This window comes from Myodes glareolus, chromosome 5 (assembly GCF_982192425.1).
Source record: "Myodes glareolus chromosome 5, mMyoGla1.1, whole genome shotgun sequence".
In the NCBI taxonomy this organism is placed as follows: Eukaryota; Metazoa; Chordata; class Mammalia; order Rodentia; family Cricetidae; genus Myodes; species Myodes glareolus.
The window spans coordinates 15,204,141-15,218,677 of NC_142030.1; the positions used below are offsets into that span (position 1 = coordinate 15,204,141).

Here is a 14,537-nt window from a genome sequence, read left to right on the forward strand (position 1 = left end):
AGAGTCCATGACCATCACGGTGGGGAATGTGGCAGGCAGACACGGCACTGGTGCAGTGGCTGAGAGCTTAAACTTGATTCATAAGCATGAAGCAGGGAGGGAAGGAGAGCGCTAACTGGGAATGGCATGGTTTCCGAAACCTCAAAGCCCGCCCCTAGCGACACATCTCCTAATTCTGCCCAAACAGCTCCATCAACTGGGGACCAAATTTTCCAGTATATGAGCCTTTGGGACCGTTCTCATTTAAACCACTCAGATGTGCTCGTGTGGTCTGTGCAGTATAAGGCAAGTAGAAAGTGCACAGCAAAGTGGTCTGCCAGATTATGGCAATGTAAATTTTCTTAGTTATAAAAACGTTGCTTCCCTCTCAGGTCTTAGATAAGTTCAGGCCTCCTGGCTGCTCTTCTGGGGGCAGGTCTGGAGGTGGAATGGGAAGCTTCTGTGAGCTGTCTACAAAGGCTCGTTTCTTGAGTTGGTTGGCACTTTACTAGTGCCCATCCCAGCACAAAAGACCCCTGCCCCATCTAGAGTCCCAGTTTGGAGTCAGCGTGCCAGGAGGAAGCTGAGGCTGGATCTGTCACTGTGTCTGAGCTTCAGGTCCCAGAGTGAGGGCAGGTCATGTTTAGTGTTGCTGTCCTACCCAGGAGGCCATACTGTCAGTGTTACCTGGGCAGTCCTTTTGGCCTTTGTGTATCCCTGTAATGGAAGCCCTACTCTGACCTCCCTTGTCTTCTAGATGATGCCTTCATCAACCCTCATCTGGCCAAGATCTTTGAGCGAGTTCGGCAAAGTGCCGACTTCATGCCACTGAAGCAGATGACGGTGAGGTTTGCATGGGGGTGGGGTGGGGAAATAGAGCTCGACTCTGGGGATAAGGACCAAGCTGGGTATATATCAGGGTACCCTAGATAACCAGGCTGTGCTCCTGTCTTCCATGGCCTCTTTCCAGAAAACCCTCAACAACGACCTGGGCCCCCAGTGGAGGGACAAGCTGGAGTACTTTGAGGAGCGGCCCTTTGCGGCTGCCTCCATAGGGCAGGTGCACCTGGCCCGCATGAAGGGTGGCCGTGAGGTGGCCATGAAGATCCAGGTAGATGGCTCTGTGTGGTGTGTGCCTGTCCTCACAGGATTTCAGAGGGTGGGGCCTTCCCATGTCTTCTGAGACACCGTCTTTCTGTCCTTAGCACCTGGGGCTAGGCAAAGTTTGCTAGGTGAAGAGTTAGGGAATGAAGCTTTTCCCAGCAATCTTGGTGCAGGATGAGCTTTAGGGCCTGTGCTGGAACCAGTGTCTTTTTCTGGGGACAGAATAAGGAGAAATGGAAAGTAGGGTGGAGATAGGTCAGGTCATGGCAACCTTGTTTTAGGATCTGGCCACAAATGGCCAGGGAGCTAATGGGCAGGGACAGCATGCACTACTGCCTCCCCACATACCTCCCTTCCCTCTTTTCAGTACCCTGGTGTGGCTCAGAGCATTAACAGTGACGTCAACAACCTCATGGCTGTGCTGAACATGAGTAACATGCTTCCAGAAGGTCAGGCTGGGCTGCAGGCATGAGGTGGGGGGTTGGGCTCTGGAAATGCCAGGGGAAAGCCCTATAGAGCCCCCTGTTCTCCCTCATACCCTTTCCGGCACAGGCCTGTTCCCTGAGCACCTAATTGATGTACTGAGGCGGGAGCTTGCCCTTGAGTGTGACTACCAGCGGGAAGCTGCCTATGCCAAGAAGTTCAGGTATGGCTCTTTTGGGGCCCCCAGGAGGCTGAGGGGCACTGGTGTGGGCAGGCTCCTCTGTATTTAAGGATGGGTGGTCTTGGAGCCAGGTTGTGGCCACATCCTCCCCACTCAGAGTAGGTTTCCCGAGAGGGCTCTCCACTTGGGGGCTGTGGAGGGTCCAGACTGGCTGTGAGCTCCCCCTCTACACAGGGAGCTGCTGAAGGATCACCCCTTCTTTTATGTGCCTGAAATTGTGGATGAGCTATGCAGTCCCCATGTGCTGACCACGGAGCTAATAACAGGCTTCCCCTTGGACCAGGCAGAAGGGCTGAGCCAGGAAGTCCGGAATGAGGTGCGCTCAAGTTGAGCTGTTGTGCTGAGAACCTAATGGTGTGAACAGAGACCCTAAGCCCTTCCTGGGGAGGTTGGACAAGGGGGTGATGACTGCATCCTTAGGGTGGGATTCAGGAGGCAAAGACTTGTGGGTCACTAGGCAGTCTGTGCTGCCTGACCCAGGTTCCTACCCTGTCCCCAGATCTGCTACAACATTTTGGTGCTGTGCCTGAGGGAGCTGTTTGAGTTCCATGTCATGCAGACTGACCCCAACTGGTCCAATTTCTTTTATGACCCTCAGCAGCACAAGGTAAGCTCCAGCTGAGCCTCACGTGAGGTCTCGGGAGACCTGACCTGCAGTGCTCCTCTTCTCTGCCTTGTGCTCACAAGAGTAGGACAGAAGTGTTGTATCTCCATCTGCAGGTGGCTCTCCTGGACTTTGGGGCAACTCGCGAATATGACCGAACCTTCACTGACCTCTACATTCAGGTAAGATGGGGAATGGGGCCTTGGCCCATGTATTGCAGAGACTAAGAGTCAATGCTGGGGACTGAAAGTGTGGATCCCAGGCCAAGGGTTGGCAGGCGCACGAGAGGGTCGTGGTAGGGCAGAAGCCTTTCTGTTCTACCCAGGTCATCCGGGCTGCAGCTGACCAGGACAGGGAGGCAGTGCTGAAGAAATCCATAGAGATGAAATTCCTCACTGGCTATGAGGTCAAGGTGAGCAAACCACTCAGACTTATTGGGAGGTCAGGCCCAGCTCCCTGTAGACATGGCTGTCTTTCCTCGGCACCTAAGCATCAGTTGCTCTTGGAGGCCTCCTTATGCCCAGCATTCTGAAAACTCGGCACTCTCTAGGAAGTATGTAGGCTCGAGCAGAACTGTCTGGCTTAAGGTGTACCACGTCGTGTCACCTGCCCACCCTGGCTTCTGAGAGGCAGGGGATAGCTTGCCTGAATGGGCAGAGTACCCTGGCCTTTAGAGCCCCCTCACCCAGCAGCTACCAGGGAGCTGAGTCTCTCTGACCTGGGTTCATACCCTCTGGTAGGAGTGTACCATCACGGTGGGAGTACATTCCAAGCTGACCTCCCGCTTCCTGTGTGCAGCCTTGATTTGTCCCCACCTGGGTGCCCCGTCTCTTCAGTGCTCTGCTGGTGACAATTACTTCTCATGCGTCCTGCGCCTGGCAGGTGACTACTGCTGTGGCTAGGAACTAGGCAGGTTCCCACAATGCTCTTATCGTGGCCGGGTCCTGCCTACTCTGCGAGATCTATATATAGTTAACTTTGTAAAGACAGAAATGAATGCCGAGGAGTGACGGCTCTGCACTCCCCCGGGTCTCACATGGAGGCTAGTGAGTCTTGTGTCTGCCTGGTTCTTGAGGTTTGGTGTACCTATTACCATTGTTTGATTAAAACTAAAACCACTTCCCCAATATCCTTCAGCCTGAAAACTTGGCTCTAAGATTGGAAACTATGATAGGACCTGGGGCTGGGGCTTCTGACCTAGTCACCTCTGCCCTTCCTTTTGATGTAGGCCATGGAGGATGCCCACCTGGATGCCATCCTCATCCTGGGGGAAGCCTTTGCTTCAGAAGAGCCCTTTGACTTTGGTACGCAGAGCACCACTGAGAAGATCCATAACCTGATCCCTATCATGCTGAAGCACCGCCTCATCCCTCCACCGGAGGAGACCTACTCTCTTCACCGCAAGATGGGTGGTTCTTTCCTCATCTGTTCCAAGCTGAAGGCCCGCTTCCCCTGCAAAGCTATGTTTGAGGAAGCCTACAGTAACTACTTCAGGATGAAGTCTGGACTGCAGTAGGCTAGGCATGGGCCAGGCTAGGGGCCGTCCCTCCTTCAGGCTCAGTCAAGCGAGGGAGGATGTTGAGCAGGAGCCGCAGCCTCCACATGTAGGAAGTGAGCAGAGACCTCACTCTTACTTCTGTACAGTCTAGCCATCTCCTCCCTGCTGTGGATGTTCACCAGGAGCACAGAGCAGAGTAAGACTAAAGCCAGCCTAGCTACCTATGGGGTCTAGTTGGCCATGTAGAATGAAGCTTTGTGTGTTTCTGGGTGAGCTTGTGTCCCTGCCCTTTGCCACCCCAGCCTGTGGCCTGGAGCTAGCCCAGGACAGTATGGCAGCCACCCTAGCTGGGTCTCAGCATGGACACCAGATCTTTCTCAAGAGCAAAGCAGGGCTGTCACTGGAGGAGCAGCAGGCTCCAGCATGTTTCAGAGAGGTAGTTAGTAGTCCGCACCAGGGGATCAACACAGGCTCTGTTTGTTTGTATGTCTTGTAATCACACATTCACACCCTCTTGTTCAATAAAGAAGTGTGTTGGGGACTACTATTTCCTGTGTGTTCTGGGAATCCTGGGAATGAGGTGGCCCCATTGGGTGGTGGACTTTACTTATAAAGGTCTGTGATCCAAACATCTGTTATTCTTGGTAAGGACAGAATGTGGCAATATAGGCCACCATTCATGTCTTTGCATTCTTTGCATTCATGTCTCTGACCTCAGGGCTTCATTGGCTCTGGGGGTTGAGCCTAATGCCTTACAGATGTGAAGTGAATGATCTACCACTGAGTTGGACCCTCAGCCCTTTTACTTTTGAGACAGAATCTCAATAAATTGCTCAGGCAGTCCTTGAACTTGTAATCCTCTTGCTTAGCCTCCCAAGTAGTTAGGATCACAAGTTTGAGCCACCAGGATTCTTAGGTATTTTATAGAAAACAAGCTTTTGGGGTTAGAGGCTATAGAACAGCAGGCACTAAGAAATGAGACTAGGACTTGGGACAGGAACAGTGTGCCCTTAAACTTCATGCTGCTAAGTCTGTCCTGGCTAGGGACCTGTCACCCCTACAGCAAACGGCCCACTGTGCCTCTTAAGAAGCTTTACTGGAATGTGGTGTTCTTGTCTGTGTGTCACAGACCGTTTCTCTGGGAAGCTGGCCAAGTCCTGGTGACTTGTACATCTGCAAGAGTCCCAGTGTCTAGGAGAGGTCTGAGTGACTTCAGTTGCAGTTTTGGCATTCTTGGTAAGATTTCACCCAGCCTTTCATTCTAACGCACCAGAACATGGATCCAGTGCTTCTAAGCGGCTGCTTACCACAGGTAGCAATCAAGTTGCTTCCAGCTTTATATTACAGACAACCTTGAGTTTTAAACAATGACTGAGACATTCTTATTAGAAGAAAGGAGCTGAACACTTCCAGGCATTCTTACCTGAGCTCTGAGGGCAACTTAAAAAGTCCTGGATTAAACCCCAGGGGTGAACTGACCTGTGTCCTCTCGGTATATAAAGAAGAGGCCCGGAGGAGGGACCAGCAAGCCAGGAAGTCCTCATACTCTTTACATAGAGAAAAAAAGACAAAATACTCAATCCTAACAGTTTCTTATTTTATTGCAGTACATCAAAGTCTGGTTAATTAGGTGACACCAACATAAAATATTGGTGAGAAATTCTTTGTTACATTTTTGACTATCCCACCTTAAATAATTCTGTGCAAAAGAATCCACGTCATAGTCGGTAGCAGACACTCTCTCAGGAAGTTCCCTAAGACATCAAAGGATGAAACCAAACCAAATGAGTAATAAGAGGCCAAAGCAGTGCCTTCCCTTCCACGCACACACTGGTCAGCATCATAGTCTAAACAAAAATGATTGCACCCAGGCCATGCAAAACTGTACAATAATATTACAGTGAGAAAAAAATTCTAAAAATTTTAAAATAAATGATATTATACTATCAAATAAAAAGGCAGGTCATTTTGCTTTCAATGGCATGGAGGCTGACTGGTGGTAGCCTCCTAAAACTGTAGTAGGGCCCTGTGTAAGCTGTCCCTAGGCAGCAGACACACTGACTGCAGCAGGGCTCCAGAGGGCACTCTGAACTTGCAAACACTAAAGGTTTCAATGAGGAATGAGCCACGAAGGATAACGTGAGACAGATTGGAAAGGGGCAGGGCTGGGCCAGGTAGAACTGGAAAGGGCCAGTGGTTTGGACAAAGTATGCCCTGCAGTACTTGTGTGTGGTGGTGGCGGGGGGCAGGGGCAAGGTGGGGAAGGGGTGTCAGCTAGGTCTATTGAGCTGGCAGAATTCAATTTGTGGTCACTGCCAAGGCTGCTTGTGGGCTGTTGCATCTGGGAGAGGACATCTGCCCCTCTGCTCTGGCTTTTTTTTTTTTTTTTAATGATACCTGAGGTTCCACACAAGCCAGCTAGCTTTCTTAGAAATAGATGTGATTACTATGTAACAAAATGACAGGAGTCTAAGAGAAGAGGCTAAAGGAAGGGCTGATGGGAATGATAGGAATTCAGACACTCCCTTTAAGCTTGGCTGTAGGAAATCGCTGGAAAGCCAAAGAGGCCATTTGTAGTTATCCCCCTCAGTCTTAAAGCTGTGCTCACTGGGAAAGAAGGCAAATGGCTAAGCACAGGGAGTGTGCACACAGATAAATATATTTTAAGTGAAGCCTGCTTTAGCAATCATTGTCAGGAAAGCTTGTTTTTGGCAAAAAACAAAACAAAATAAAACAAAATGTAATACATTTGTATACCCACCTAAAACTCACATTAACAAATTAGCCAGAATTCAAGGGCCAATAAATAGCAAACAGGCTGGACATAGCACCAAGTACTAACGCATAGACACTATGCCAGAAATGGCTTTGATGCCATTTTTTTTCCACTTAAGAGATCAATTCCTGCTGCTGTACACTTTCAAATACCTTGCACGGGTTAGGGAGAGTGATCTCAAGCAGGGCCACAGGCCTTTGCTCTGGTCTGTTATCCACTGCTCTGAGGGACCTTTGTTTCTGCTCCTGGAAACCTGTCCATCATCCTCCTCCACAGCTTCTGATGGAACACTCTTCATGTAAGGCTGGGGTAAGTCCAGTAAGACAGTGGTTATTAGGAGAACCCCACCCCGTTCTGGGCCAGTCCACAGGGAACCAGGGGGTAGAGCTTGGGTGGGACTCAAAAAGGGCTCTTTTACAAACAAGCACCTGTAGGCAACAAAAATCCACAACTGGTTGTCAAAGCTACAAACCAAAGGCTCAGGGTGAGTCCTGTCAGTGTTCTCCCTGGGAAGGAGAGGGAAGGGCGGGCAGAGGGGAGGGGAGCCAGGTCTATCAAGGCAATCTGCCAAGTTCAGGCAGATACAACAATAAGGCTCTGACCAAACTCAAGATCTGATCCTTATTTTTGGATGCACACAAATATACTTTTCCAAAGCAAAGTGATTCAGTTTAGAACAGAGCAAGGCCCATCCAAAACAAAATGTACTCATGTCTGAGCCAGTCGAAAATCTAGATGTCAAAGCTGTTAAACAGACCCTATCAGAAGTGCCTCCATCACTGCCCCTCCCCAACTGTAACCTCCTCCATAAGGCAGCACACCTCAGGAATCTGTGCCAAGTGTCAGCATGCCAGGCAGGTTAATAATAATCCAGAAATTATTTTAGGTGTGTTTAAAGTGGGGAGAAACAGTGGTTTTTTTTCAACCCAAAAGAGGTGAAAACAAAGAGTGGCAGGGCCTCTTTATTTGCATGGGATATTATAGTTTCCATCTTTTCTTTGTGTTCTTAGGTGGTGAAACACATGGGCAGAGATGAGTTCTGGTCTCCATCTTGCTTCCTTAGACAAGTACAGCAGCAGATATCCAGAGTGGAAGCTGGCCGACAATCCACGGCAGCCAGCACACCTTGGACCCATGCACAGACTCCACAGTCCCCTCCAGTGGGAAGGCATATTTGGTCAAGGCCGTTCAAGCCCATGCTTCTGAGGTTTCACATGACTTAGAAGGAAGAAAGAAACCCTTTCCCCAGGAGTGTTTAGAGGAAGTTTACAACTACCCTTAACCAAACAGGCTCCCATTGGGAAACTGTGCCCAGTCCAAACAGACTCACTGCAACCTAGGGAGGGACAGGATTTAGCCAGGACAAAATAGGCTACACAAACCATTCGATGACCTTCAGAAGCCATGACTGTGCCCTTTATGATGGGAAGGGTCAAAAGATGACAGAACAGTCTTTCACATTCATCTGTGCGATATATCAAAATATAGTAAGGGGACATGTTCAAATCCATCACTAAAGAAGGAAATGCCCTGGGAGGCAGGTGAGTGTGTCTCTGTGCCCCCTGTGGTGTCCAGATCACACCCCATCAATGGCACTAATCTCTACACATTCCTTACATTTCCATAGGACCGCAGCCTGCCCACAGCTTGAGAACAGACACCACGGGGGTTGGGAGAGGGGACCTGACTTCTGCTCTCTTTACAAATGTCACTTGAGGCCTTTCTACCCTGTATATGACTTAGCTGGCAAACAGACAAGAAACAACACATTTTTTTTTAAATTAAATGATCTTTCTTATATACGCATCCATCTTTCATCAAACACAAGATGCTTCTTTGACTATATACATTCAGTATTTAACTTCTACATTTATGTATTTATTTAAACTCTGTATTGTAGTAAAATATGCATTGTTTTAAGTCGTGAGGATTTATTTCCTGGCAACAGTCGGGCTGACGCTCATGGAGGCTGCTGGGCGCTATACGGTGAGAACACAACCTGTCTACTCTTAGCGCTGCGTCTGCGCAGTCTGTCTACAAAGCTACCTGGAGGGGGAGGGTAAAGCGGGCCTGGCTGCGGAGGAATCCTTATTGCAGCAGTGCTAAGGTGATGCTGCTGCCAGGCACGTTGTCGGGGTACAGAGTCCCTTGCCTGTGGCCACCACAGTCCTGGGCTCATGGATCCCAGCTCCCGCGGTCTGTGCTCTCCAGAGAGAGGCTCTTGGTCTTTCGGGGTGAAACAGGGCTTGGGGGACTGCTCAAGTTGGAGCTGTTGGAAGCTGTGGAATGCCTTGGCGAATCAGAGTCCTGTAAAACAAGGCCCTAGTGAGAAATTTGAGTGACAACATGGAGGACACTCGCTGCCCAAGGCCCCCACTAGTACCCACACTCCCACCTATGGGCTTCTCTCTTATCAGCAGACAGACCCTCTGTGAGATGACCAGAGGACACACATACACATAACAAGGACGGGGTCCTTTCACTAGAAAGCAATCAGAAGCTTAGAGCTTCTGGGAAGCCGTGGTTTGCACCCATGTGACAGTCCTTGCTGACCCTTCGGAGGCATATGCAAAGGTGGTAGGATCATCCCGGACAACGTACTGGCCTTACGCATGCAGCTGCCATCCACGGCCCATTTACCTCTCCGTCATAGTCCCTCGCAGGGGCGTCACTTCCTTGGTCCATACCTCCTGATGATAAAGAGCCCTCTGAGGGAGAGGGCATTGGCTGTCGCTTCGTGTTGTAGCTTCCTCCAGAGAATTCCCTCTTCAGCGCACTGCCATTCTGGGCTGATGACCCTGTAAGACATCGTTTGGGAAAAGCTATGTACTTGGAAGAGGCCACACCTATATAAAAAAGTACAGGCTTCCAAGATGACAAGGCATTCCCCCAATAGGACAGTAAGCCCAGTGCTGAAGGTTGTTTCTGTCGCCCTCTGGCTGTAGGACTGCTGCTGTTTGGACAGCAGACCCCAGGTCATATGAAGCCCACAAAATCTTTCCAGGGCTACCTGCCACTAGCTGCCTTAGGTGTCTCCACGGGGCTCTCTCAGTATGCCATGCTACAGACATACTGGGCCTTCTTCTAACAGAAGGGGCATCTCTGCCTAGCTGGAACTCACAGCAGGCTCCTTAGAAACCGGCTGCATTCCCAGCACCAGCCAAGCATCCCCAAACACTACCTTTCAGAAACTCTCACAGGAAACAAAGGAAACAGGCATACTCTTTCTTCACAGCCCAGGAGCAACAAACAGTGTACTCCAATGCTTTGATCTTAGAGAGAGGACACACAGCAAGGTGACCAGCAGCACTGACAGCAAGAAAAGAGCAGACAGGAACCTCTGCAAACTTGAGGAATATTGTTAGAGCCCATTCAAGTGTTCTCTATGGTCCTCACCAGTTTTTAGTTTTTGCTTAAGAAAACTTAGTATTTTTACCAAGTGTCAGTAATAGTCAAGGAGACTGTAAGTTACAGATAGACTGTTCCAATATTTTGCTGATTTTATAAATGCCTTTTACATTAAGAATCTGACAAAAATGCCACCAGATGACTGCATGCTGAGCTATGCAACCGTGTGGTTATAGGGTTCGGAAAGACACTGAGTGGAAGCCCACCTGCTAGACTATCCTCTATACCCCCACGGGCCTTCCCTCCCTGGGGCTAAGCCCCTCACAGCAGTCACCTCATGGCCCCCTTCCAGAGACTGCCGTGCTGCTTGTAGATGGGGGTTCTAGAAGTACAGCACCTAGCTCCTTGCCAGATTCACTAGACCCAAATTCTTGACTCAGGTATCCTGATGGCCCTGATGACTCCCACTTCCGAGTGCTGCCCTCACAGCATGTCACTCCCCTCCAGTCACCAAAGTAGTCACTGGCCCTGCCCAGTTCTGACCTGGAGGGAAATTCTTCTGGAAATACACTCTTTACTCTGACATAGGTCTTTGGTCTCCCTGGAGTACATCCCTAATGGAAGGCAGTCATTTTTATTTGATTTCCCTAATTCCTAGTTGAGTGTTCAGTTGCCATCACTTCTCACTCTGAATAGCAAATCCAAACCAGAAGCCTTCCACACCTCTTTTCTTTGTGTCTTAACTAGGTTGTTTTGCCTTCCTCGGTCTCCATTTCTCTCCCCTATGCATGAGGAAAAAGACCTTGCCTTATGGTTTCTCTGAGAATTCACTGCATGAAGAACGGCACGAAAGCCAGAAGGGTGAAAAAGGCCTTCCTGCGTTCCTGTTCCTAGTCTCATCCCACCATCGCTTATCAACAACAGAGAACTCAAATTCGCCCTAGGGATAAATCTACTTAAATTTATTTTTATTTGTGTATATGTGTCTCATCCTAGTCCCATCATTACCCACAATCCTAACTAACAAATCCAAAGTCCCTGAAAGAAAAGTGGGTTTTTGTTTAAGTTCCATGCAAATTCATGTAATGACAAAGGCTCACTGGGAGGGACTGGAGCCACTGTTGGGCTTCATAAAGGCTACATTTATCATAAATATGTAGTATGAATGGTCTGGCCAGAATTTTATTGCATAAATTAATATTACTGTTTGCAGTTCTGGAGAATGAACTTGGTTCTACCTGTTTGGAGCAAGAGTAATAGGCACACACAACAGGAAGGCTGGTTAGTCTACTGTAGCTCTCAGTCTGCTGACCTGGAGCTACAGCTTCAGGCCACCAGCAGTCATCTTGCTTCCACACATGCAAAGGTTAGCACAGGGCCTGCCATTTTCCCAACTGGCTGGATTTTGCATTGTGATTGACATTGCATACTGGCTCAGGGTGATTTTAAGGGATGACAGCAAATTAAATGCTCAACTGCTGCAAACACACTGATGACTCCTGAAAATGCTCTTTCATCTGAGGACACTTCCCCAGGCAGCACCTCTCTGTGTAGTCAGACATGTAGCCCCTCCCATGAAGAGACAGCAGACATGTACTGGGTACAGTGATGAGCAGCATGCACACTGGTGTCCCTGTGATTATGTCACACATTGATATCACAGCAGCATGTACACTGGTGGTCCCTGTGATTATGTCACATAGTGACATCACAGCAGCATGCACACTGGTGTCCCTGTGATTATGTCACATAGTGACATCACAGCTGTTTTCAGGAAACTGTCTCCAAGACACAGAAACAAGATCTTCTAGAGACACACTTTCTAGATCATACTTTGACCCTTGGTGATGTGTGATTGCCTATCATTTCTGTTTCTGCCTCTGTCCCTCAGTTCATTTGTTCTGGGGAAGTCAGTGCAAACACACTTGACACCATACAGCAAGGCCCACCCTCATGAGAATGGATCATTCAACCAAGTTAGTGCAGAGGTACAACCTCCTATAAGCACAGGATTGAGCTTGAGCTAGATTCTCCAGCCACAGGAGAGTGGCTTTGAGTTGACTGCAGCTCTATGAAGGAGCCTAAACCATTCTGACTTGCAGAAACCATGCTGAGAAAATAAGCTAGTGCGTGCTGTGGTGTCTGTCTCATCTTTCTGTCTCCCTGCCCTCTCCCTCTTCTCTTCCTCACCTCCCCCAACCTTCCCTGTCAGTGTCTCCTTACGTGGCCCAGATCGAACCCTTGCTAGTCTCTTGCTTCAGCCCTGTGCTGATGACTATTTGGTGCTTCTGAGTTGTGGGGCAGTTTGCTATGCTGTAAGTAATAGTGAATACAGCACCACTGAACCTAATGATGCCTGGAAACAGGACAGGTTCAGAAATCAATGTTTACCGATTAAACAACAAACGTATCAGGACAATCCAAGCATACAGAGCAACAAATATATTTTCTGACTGAAAGACTTTTGCATAGGAAAGTGGATTCAATATAATGAGCTTCTCTCAGCTATCAGTGGTTTGGGAGTGAAGAAAGGCTTTGTTGGGGTCCCAGATGTCATCTACAGATGGTGTCTGCTGTATGCTCAAGGCTGATGTCACAGTCCATATATAACCCCATCACAGAACGACCACAGCCCATAATGCACTCTATGAGACTGTACATACTCTTATACACTTAGGCATGCTACTGTGAGCATCAGTGTACACTTCCATTCAGGTAGACAAGGGTCCCCATCAACTCTAGATGGAAATTGTTCCTGGGCAAGCAGCTCATCTGTCCAAGGGACACATTTTCTTTGTGGTCTCACCTCCTCAGTTCTACTTTTACCTCCCCGCTGTGATCACTTGGCAAAGTTTCTTCCCATCTGACCACTTACGTGCAGACAGGCCACTGCTAGCACTCATGGAGCGGCCTGGTTCAGGGCGGGACTTGGTGATGGAGGGAATACTGACGGAGCCACTGAATACTGTCCGGCTTTCCTGAGGACGTGGGTTCTAGAACACAAGAGAGGCATAGTCTTCAGTGGGGAAGACACAGTCTTGTGCAGATATTCTGCCTTTCTCTCTGATTGTCAAGACATGAAGTGATCTTGAACAGGGTGATACAGGTAGGGAGCAACAGAGACCCAATATTTCTCACCAGCAGGACTTTGAAGCCCTGACATGAGATGAATCTCACCCCACCAAGGAGTATTCACCAATAAGTAGTTTTTTTTTTTTTTTTTTGGTTGTGAAAATGTTATATGGTTAGCTAAGAGTGGAGTACAGAATTACATGGACATTTGCAGATAATGGAAACATCTTTGACTACAGATGAGATTATTTACTTACAAAACCTGAATAAGCCCATTTAGAGAGGAGTCAATTAAACTTATACTCTTGATAAAAGTGTCTTGCTGACACCATGTGTCATCTGCATGACCATGCCCCAGTTGTTCAGAATTTTTCTAGTTCTGTCCATGAAACCGCAAGCTGCACATCATTAATGGAGTGACGTCTGTGCCAGGGGTAGCAGTGGAAACTGTCCTGCTCAGAGCTTCAGGCTAGAAGGAGGGGGTGAAGGGGTGAAGGGCACATCAGAGTTCAGAGAGTGTAGACACTTGAATATACACTCTAAGTCTTAGAGTAGGCAAACCACATGGCCATGTTACTAACTTCTTTCTTCACTTACAAAGCTTTCTCCTGTGTGGGCATGGTCCCAAATTCTTGCAAATGTTTTCTGAGGTAAAGGGTCTATATAGTCAGTCTCAGTCTCTCTCTCTCCTTTTCTCTCTCCCTCTTTCTCTTTCTCTTTCATTGTGTTGCTTCTCCTATGTTTGTTCATGAGGTAAAGATGGAGGCAGCTTGGAGACTGGTGAGCTGAGGCCAGGAAGTGAAACAAAGCATAACCTGTCTACACTATGGAGCCCTTAGTGTGTTCAGTACTGAGGCTGACATGTGCCTCATGGATTTCTGGGAATCACAGTGGTCACATCTGCAGGGGTCAGGCAGTTGCCCTGTTCTACTATGTGGCTCTACTGCCCTGACCTAATAATGATGCACATGGCCCACTTGTGAGCACCAGTGTCAATAACTTCCTCTTTAATTATATAAAAATTCTTCTGGAAGGGATGGGCATGGATCTTACATGCATTAGGCAAGATGCTGGGAATATACACAGAAACAGCTACTTTAAAAAGTAGTCCAAATGTCAAAGCCTGTGACTTTCCTGAAGAATGTATTTGTTAAGAAAAGCAGGTCTGACAGGACTAGGATGTGCTTCTTCCCTGATATTTATGTAGTGTTAAGCTTCTTATTTCAGAACCTTGGAATCTTTGTCTCCTTTACGTGTGTGTGTGTGCACACGTAGGTACATGCATACCAATACATATATAGAGGTCAGGGGACAACACTGTGGAGTTGTTTCTCTCCATCCACCACATGGGCCCTGGGACTGAACTCAGGACGGCAGGCTTGGCTGCAGGCTCCCTCAGCCACCTGGTCATTTCACTCCCACTTTCTCGTTTCTACACTCAGCAAATCTCATGATGGTCAAGGCCACTAAGACTAATCAAAAATATATTAAC

General features: G+C 48.4%; 2 protein-coding genes across 14 annotated transcripts in view; one reads left to right on the forward strand and one right to left on the reverse strand.

Moving 5' to 3' along the window:
- Positions 1-4,396, forward strand: part of Coq8a (coenzyme Q8A) — a 28,183-nt gene extending 23,787 nt beyond the window's left edge. Inside the window, exons 7-15 of the mRNA XM_048436484.3 lie at positions 737-822; positions 950-1,090; positions 1,451-1,532; positions 1,636-1,729; positions 1,922-2,063; positions 2,247-2,354; positions 2,468-2,533; positions 2,677-2,763; positions 3,580-4,396. Coding sequence (XP_048292441.1) covers positions 737-822; positions 950-1,090; positions 1,451-1,532; positions 1,636-1,729; positions 1,922-2,063; positions 2,247-2,354; positions 2,468-2,533; positions 2,677-2,763; positions 3,580-3,867 — 1,094 coding nt within the window. The 3' untranslated portion in view covers positions 3,868-4,396. The remainder of the gene's footprint in view (positions 1-736; positions 823-949; positions 1,091-1,450; positions 1,533-1,635; positions 1,730-1,921; positions 2,064-2,246; positions 2,355-2,467; positions 2,534-2,676; positions 2,764-3,579) is intronic.
- A 1,036-nt stretch (positions 4,397-5,432) lies between these two features.
- Positions 5,433-14,537, reverse strand: part of Cdc42bpa (CDC42 binding protein kinase alpha) — a 222,115-nt gene continuing 213,010 nt past the window's right edge. For 11 of the 13 annotated variants that reach the window (XM_085687629.2, XM_085687631.2, XM_048436473.3 and 8 more), the window contains 3 exons: positions 12,849-12,966; positions 9,266-9,423; positions 5,433-8,932 (listed from right to left, as the gene is read on the reverse strand). In XM_085687629.2, coding sequence (XP_085543755.1) covers positions 8,801-8,932; positions 9,266-9,423; positions 12,849-12,966 — 408 coding nt within the window. In that variant the 3' untranslated portion in view covers positions 5,433-8,800. Of the gene's footprint in view, positions 8,933-9,265; positions 9,424-12,848; positions 12,967-14,537 lie in introns of those variants that run through there. The other 2 variants (XM_085687632.2, XR_015001239.2) reach the window with 2 other exon arrangements.